General features: G+C 36.8%; 1 protein-coding gene across 1 annotated transcript; it reads left to right on the forward strand.

Annotated features, from left to right (window-relative positions):
- Positions 1-763: 763 nt before the first annotated feature.
- On the forward strand, positions 764-5,431 carry LOC131354076 (B- and T-lymphocyte attenuator-like). The gene is made up of 5 exons (XM_058391344.1): positions 764-1,011; positions 2,462-2,794; positions 2,901-3,050; positions 3,136-3,161; positions 3,246-5,431. The coding sequence occupies exons 1-5, from the start codon at positions 927-929 to the stop codon at positions 3,537-3,539; spliced, it is 888 nt and encodes a 295-aa protein (XP_058247327.1). The 5' UTR covers positions 764-926; the 3' UTR covers positions 3,540-5,431.
- Positions 5,432-7,987: the final 2,556 nt, after the last annotated feature.

A 7,987-nucleotide genomic window follows, 5' to 3' on the forward strand; every position in this document is an offset into this window, starting at 1 on the left:
AATACAGAAGTGTATTATTTATATCCACTTACACCCAACTGTAATGGAAATGTGAAATTTAGTTGTTTCATATTAATGACATGAACGGTGCCATGAAACAAAATCAAGTTTAAGTCTATTGTTGTCGATGTGCTGCAGTAGCTGAGCTGCATTACTGGACGTTTTTGCTCATGGCATGCTTAGATGTTCTTTCACTGTTTAGTTGTCATTTTCAGCTCTCTCTGATCCTTTTGTTTTTATTTCAGTTTGGCCTGAACACCTTTCCAAATTGATCGATAGATAAGGTGTTATCCACACCACCTCATTTATAACACTATGGTTAACCTCAGGACAACTTCCACCTGTCTTGATTATAAATGATCATTTATAGTAGACTTTCACCAACACTTTGAAGCCACATATCCCGCCTTTGACTGGATGTGGTTAGGAAAGCTGGCAGAGCAGCAGAGCTTCTTCAGAAGAGTGTGGTTTAATGTGTGTCATGCTGTGTTTTTTAAGACCAGTCATATAGGATAAACACTTATTATGCAAAAATGAGCAATGCACACTACTCTGTAGCTTTGTATTACATTGAAGTATATATCATTTCTTTCCCACTGGATGGAAAACAGCCTTAGCACACAGAGGAGTGAATTTAGCAACAAGGAACAATTTGGGCTTAAAAAAAAAATGAAATGACGCTTGACTAAGTAATGTGTAGGATGTCAGACGGAACTGAAGGTGAATGTGTTGAAGTTCAAGGAAATGGAAACCACGCGTGAGTGTGTTCATGTGTGAGACTCAGAGGGAGGCACAGAGTGAAAGCAGGAGAACGTGTAGGTAGTCCTTCATGTTCACTTACTGACTCCAGACTAAAGCACTGAAAATGAGCCTGTCTTCACGATCAACATAATTTTTTTTAGATTACAGTCTTTCCTCCATTATCCATGGCTGGACCAGTTCAGTTTTTGATCTCTGTAGGAATCAGCATACTTGTAGTCTTCATTCACATTGTACCTGCAGATACGCAAGGTAAGTCAACTTGTTTTTGTTTAGCCGTTGTTGTCTTTAAGGCAGTTGTTGTTGTCATTCGTTTATACAGATTATTCATTCACACTGTCTAAAATCCTCTCGTAGATCTTTTACGTTTGTTTGGTTTTTTTTTTTTGCTCACAGTCATCCGTTCCAAACCATTTTTAAAAAGAAGCTTATACAATGTCTAACTTTGCGCTTTGTCTATTTGCTTCACTCACTTGGTAGCTTAACACTAAATCGTGACACTTAGTGCTTTGGTAATTTTTTTCAGCGTGGCCTAGAAACAAACAAACAAACAAAAAAATCACCCCCCAAAATATTAAATGGTTTTTTCCTATATTGAGCAATACAGTTTGATTTGTGAGACAAATGTTTGGCAAAGGAGATCAGGATGTACTTTCCGAGCATGAAAGCGAATAGAGACGAAGCAGAGGCCCAGCCTTCCTGTTAATTCCAAGTAGGCCATTAAAACGTAGCTAACAAAATGAAACGTAGAATAACAAACATTTATTTTTATATATTTAAACTGCATAATTAAACTAAATGATAATAATAATAATAATAATAATAATAATAATAATAATTATTATTATTATTATTATTATTATTATTATTATTATTATTATTATTATTATTATTATTATTATCTCTATATTGATCTGTTAACTTTTCAAGCTATTGGCCTGTTGGCTGATTGACTGAGTAGTGACTGTATTTGAATTCGCTTGCATTTGTTCATAAATGTTTGAATGTTGTAGAATTTTTAATGCACACCAGGTGTAGAGTCTCATGGCGTCTAAGTTGTGGATGGTTCATTTTATACAACCAAGTTCTCTGAATGAAGGCGTATTCAGATCTGGTGTAGCCGTATGCTTATATATACGCGTAACATAATCAACTAGCCCTAACAGTAAGACTTATGTATTTTTATTGAGGACGTATAGCTTTTTAAAAATCTTACATTAGACTAATTCTGGAAAGTCCATTATTGAAAATCTAGCAAGGCTGCAGGTGGGTTGGGTAGATTACATTTCACACCACTGAGCGTGATTTGTACAGACGGAGGATTGCAACACTCTTTGCAGTTAAAACCTCAGATAATAACAGCTATACACATGAGACGTGACTTTACGACTTTCAGTTTTGTCTTTTTACCCCGCTCGCAAAAAATCAAGTATGGAAAAAAAAAAAAACTGTAAACGTTTAGTTTCGTTCAACATGCGGTGCTATTTATTGCAAAATGATGTGGTGGTCTTGAGAATAAATTGGCCTAGAAATAAAACATATTACCCTGAAATATACTAGTGACACAAGTTGTTTTATGTGACAAATGTTCAGAGATCATGATGTATCAACTGTATTCATATATGGCAGTTATGTTCCGTATTTTCATACTCATAATTGTCAGTGTTTTAATATTAAGTTGAATCCTGTCTGTTTCCTGTAGATCCTGGTGTTTCATGTGTCCCTGAAATCAAAGTTCGGAAGAACACTGTTTACACGCCCTTCAGAGAACACCAGTTTAACATCTCTTGCCCTGTGACATATTGTAATGAGATTCCTGTTGTCGAATGGATGAAAATTGATGACAGAAACAATTTTCTACACATCAATAAAACAAATCAAGTAACAATTATAGAGGAACAAACAGGCTTGAAGGAGATTATCTCATATTTGAGCTTCAAGAACATTTTACCAGATGATAATGCCATTTATCGATGTAAAGTTTCTACAACAGGCTTTTCATCAGAAAGCCACAACATCAACCTCACTGTTTCAGGTAAGGAATAGAATCTCTGAAATATCGAGAATTATAATTAATGGAAGAGAAATTGGTTACAATATAATATAAACTGAAAATAGCAATGTTTATCTGTCTTTCAAAGATCCCAGCAACAACACCAATGTAAATAACACCAACGTCACAGGGGAGAAGGAGACGGATGTCAGGCAGCTTCTGTATGTCTTCATTTGCTTAGGAATCCTCGGCCTGGTTGTGATTGTGATGTTGATCTCTTTCCTGTGCATAAATCGATGTGAGTGTTGTAATTATGAGCTGTATTCTAAAACCAACCTTTCTGCATTAATATGTCAATAAATCATTGCACTTTTTCTCTTTAGATTCAAGAAAAAGCCACAGAAACAAAGTAAGCCTCATAAGCACACATTCGTTCTAATTCCTTCCTTATTCTTTATACAACATTAAAAACATCTATTTCTGTCCTCTCTAGAACGGCCCGAAACCAGTAAGCGCCACCACACCTGGGAAGTCCCAGGAAATTCCAGAAGAGCAAAGCAACATCTATGATGCAACTTCAAATGATCTGCATTCAGAGCCAGACGCTTTGTGTACAGGAAACAATCAGAAATGTACACCAGATATGAGAAACGGAAACAGGGATAGTGCCAGATCAGAGCAGATCGTTTATGCCACTCTTCAACATCCCACATCCCGAGGACCTCCTGCAGTCTGGCATCAAGCAAGAGACCAGCAATCAGAGTACGCGTCCATCCGAATTAGCTAAAAACTTAATAATCTGGGGGATAATTCAGGAGATCCTTAGAATTTTATTGATCTATGTTAAAGGTGGAGGGAAATAAACAGCGGTGTGAGCACTGTGATACGCAAACCAGGAGCTATAGTTAGTGTAAAGTGTTCTCAGGGCACAACATCCATGCATGTACAATTGGGAATCTTTTTAGAGTAAAAGACTTCCCAAAGATCCCACTTATGATCACATCGGTTTAATGTCTCATGTTTAAGACCAATGGTGCAAATATGTACCTTCGTTTGAATGTACAGTATTCATACCTTTATATGTTTCATGTGATCAGCACTTTCAGTCATGTTTTTCAGTGACTTTCAGTCATGCTGTTCACATGACTTTCTGCACTTTCAGCACTATCTTATATAAAATGAAACGAAACACGTATCTGTAGCGTGTTGGAAAGGTTCACGGAAAGACGATGCCGGAGGTAGGCGTTAAAATCACACCCTAGCCTTTTTTTTGTTTTTATACCTCTATCACTGCAGGTGTGTGATCCTCACCTGTCACTTCCCTCGACTCCTCCCCCATTCAATATCAATATATAGACAACATAATTCATACGTTTTTAACAACAGAGGTTTAGATTAACTTCTTGACATTCATTTCAAGTGACCAGCCAATCTGGCTTAAAATAGTAACCGTAACAACTTGTACGCTAGCTGATAGTAATCTCCACCACTGTGTGATTAAAAAAAACCCACAACAGTGGTCTGTGATGTCCCTTAGAACCCATATTGACAACCATGGAGTTGTTGACCATTTATTTTCTTCTCTGAGAAGATCTTTCAGTTTTCCTACTGATATTTAGGATCTTAATTCTGGCTTGTTTATTTAATGCAGTATGTGATTTACATTAGGACTGTTTTTGCCCTAGTAGGGATATACATTGTACATATAGCTCTTGTAAAATGTAAGCTTTTTTGTATCATCATATCTCGTTATAATCAAAGAAATCATGCAGTCTAACAATAATAATAATAATAATAATAATAATAATAATAATAATAATAATAATAATGTTAAGCTATTGAAGTGTACTTATAGTAGGCTTGGACTGCGGCTTGTTGGGCGTTCTTTGTCGTTGTTAACTCAGCATGTTTCTAAATTACTCAGACAGTCTAAACCACTGAGAGTATCTTCATGAGGTTTGCTGTAAGCCGATGTTAGCGGACAAACAAGATACTCTCCCTTACAACTGGCCTGTATCTGCATATCATTGCACTGTGCTGCTACACAGTGATTTGCTGACCGGATCATTTCATAACTCATGAGCACATAATAAAGTGGGAGTGCTGTTTGTAAACGTAATTTCAGCGGGCTGTAAAAGACACGCCAATGGAAATGACCCACAGCATGACGTTACAGTGTTCTACATCAGCTCCCACCGCTTTATACATGTGTACCAGTGTGATTACATGAGCTATGGAAAAATTGAGTAGCATCAGCTGTTCTACTTTCAGTTACTTAGTAGTAGTCAGGGTCTTAGATAGACCCCTTTTTACATCACTGTGGTTTGGGCGCTTCTTCTCTCTCTTTAGCACGGAAACAAATGAAAACAGAATGCAGCCACTGTTTGTATCTTGTTACACAGTTTATTCACAAACCACAAGAAATAAGTGTAAGATATTGGACTTATAACATGCCACATGTGTAATATTGTATATTTGTACATTAGTATGTGTGATTATTACATGTAACTATTATTATATATGTATGTGTGTGTGTGTGTGTGTGTGTGTGTGGAGCGGGGTGAGTAGGGGGGTTGATGAGTGGGTGAGATAATGTTGTGTGTGTGTGTGTGTGTTTTATTTGTTTAGTTTGACCTGAGATCTAAAAATAAATGCCACAGACATAAAACTTTTGGTTTTGATTGTTTATATAAATGTATCAGCTCTAGGTTAATGCAGTTTCCTTCATTTTTAAAATCATTTATTATTTATTGGACTGTTACCAAATTTTCCATCATCAGCACAAATACAGCAGCAAAATGAACAGTTTAATGCCCTAAAGCACACTAACAGAGTGAGATGTTAATGCTGGTTTGTTTTTGGGGTTTTTTTGGTTCCACGCAGTTTTTTTAACGGAAATTGGTGAAAGTCAGTGGAAAAAGATATGAGTAATCAAGCTGGTGGCTCATCAACAGTTCAAGTTGAAGGAACATGTGGTAATGAGAGCTGAGACCACATGTTAAGACAGAATAGTATTATGTTTACTGGGCCTGGATAATCGTTAATGCCTTTAGTCTGGAACTTTCCAGCTTCTGTAAAGGTTATCCACCACGATGAAAGCAATTCATTCATATTTCGTCTGTTCATGAATGACGTGTGAATATTACTAAGATCCCGCTTCTCATTAAGGTTATGGCTGATATTATCATTTGTAACGAAAACGTTGTGAAATAGAATGCCGAGCAGAAGCATGCTCACTGGTGACTTGTGGAAACTGCTGTGTGTGTCGTGATTATGAGAGGGAATGATCATGGCTGTAGAAATAATCAGGAGATATAGACAACAGAAAAGAACGAGTTGATTCTGGAGAAATGGGAGATGACTACAGCCCAACGTTTTATTATTTCTATATGTATTAATAGTGGTAGAGGTAATGGTAATGGAAATGGGAATGAAAGCAGTGGTAGTAATAGTAGCAGTAGTAGTGATGGTAGCAGTAGTGAAAGTGGTGGTAGTAGTAGTAATGTTAGCCTTAGTCGCTGAACCTATGTTGCTTCTGTTGCTATTATTATTATACGTTTTAACTGCAGTTGATTCCACATTTTTGCACACTTCTTGTTGGTTTTCACTTATACGCCTAGATTCTCTGTCTCACACTCATTCTCACTCTCACACACACACAAACTTTTAGCACCTCTTTTTCACACACACACATACACACACACCCACACACACACGTGCACATGCATACACACACACTTTTAGTACATCTCTCTATCTCTCTCTCTCTCTCTCTCTCTCTCTCTCTCTATTTCTCCTTCTCTCTGTCACTTTTCTATCTCTTTCTATCTCTGGTTAAGGCTCTGGGTTGTTGCTCGTAGAATCTGAGTTCAAGCCCCACCACCACCAATCTCCACTGTTGGGCAATTGAGCAAGGCCCTTAACTCTCCCTGCTCTGGGGTTGCTGTATCATAGCAGCCCCTACGCTCCAACCCCAACTTTCTCCAGCTGGGATATGTGAAGAAAAGTATTCCACTGTGCTGTAATGTATGTGTGGTGATAATAAAGGCTTCTTGCTATCTATCTATCTTTCTCTCTCACTTTTTCCCTCTAACCAAATGGAGCAGGAATATAAATTCTGAATCCTAAAACTGGTTCTAAAGTTGTAATTTCTTTGGAGAAACCATGGGCTTTTAGCCCTTGGCACTGGATAATGCATTGCATCATTGTTTGCCTGGGTTATGTTTATGTTTTTATTAAGTGCTCAATCTGCCTAGCACTTCTAGCAATGCAACAAAACAGATTTACAGAAATCCAGATGTAGATATATCTCAGCTGACAGTGGGAAGAAAAACTGCTTACTAAACAGTAGCCACCAAGGAAGCGTTGGTATGCAAACTGATCTACAAAAGAGTTTGCCCCCATTTTGGTTTGAGACTGGCATGCAATTTGAGCATCGTGCACAAGGCAGCATGCACAGTGTTGAGGGAAGTTTGCATTTAAAATCAGCACAAAAAAGGCTGGAGACATGGGAGCTGAGATGACGTATTCTGTTAAATATTTAAAAGTCAACTTGATATAAAATGGACAAAGAGCAGTCCATATGACAGATCATGCCTGTTGGAATACACTGCTTCACATTAAGGCCAAATAATGAGGCCACAATAGAGACAATCTAGTATTTATTTATTTGTTTGTTTGTTCATTTGTCCAGATCTGACCACTTTTACAAATCTGCATCAAAACATATTTCTAACCCTAACCCTAACCCTTGGCCTGAGAGTATCATAGACCTGTCTCAGAAGTTCATTGAACTCAAATCAATGAAACCAAGTTATATGCTATTATATAGTATATTCCATAGTAATAACAAACATAAAGCCCTGTGCTTGTTAATAAATGCATTCTGAACCATAATTACATTTAACATAATTTTACCTCAAGCTATTACATATAACATGTTTTCTTATTTCTTATTATTTCTACTCATTCTTTTTATAATAAATAAATAATTTTAGCATACACATTAATTTATACTCACAGTCTAAGCTGGGTTTTCATTTCACTGCAAGTTGTATACTGTATAGAGCTATGTACATGACAAACAAAAGAAAGAAATCAAGACAAATTCAAGATAAAAAGGAGAAAACTATTAATTGTTTTTATAGAGTCTGAGATTTATTGACCCCTCCTAACACACACCAAACTATTACACTATTCAGACCTAAGGCTTCAGAAAGCAAGTCACTGATTCTT

Source organism: Hemibagrus wyckioides, linkage group LG06, assembly GCF_019097595.1.
Source record: "Hemibagrus wyckioides isolate EC202008001 linkage group LG06, SWU_Hwy_1.0, whole genome shotgun sequence".
Lineage (NCBI taxonomy): Eukaryota > Metazoa > Chordata > Actinopteri > Siluriformes > Bagridae > Hemibagrus > Hemibagrus wyckioides.

Bases quoted from the DNA above. Each gene is read 5' to 3' on its own strand.
- LOC131354076 (XM_058391344.1), top strand. From the start codon at position 927: ATGGCTGGACCAGTTCAGTTTTTGATCTCTGTAGGAATCAGCATACTT. The intron at 1,012-2,461 runs GTAAGTCAACTT...TGTTTCCTGTAG, and splicing joins TGTACCTGCAGATACGCAAG to ATCCTGGTGTTTCATGTGTC. The intron at 3,051-3,135 runs GTGAGTGTTGTA...TTTTCTCTTTAG, and splicing joins TTTCCTGTGCATAAATCGAT to ATTCAAGAAAAAGCCACAGA.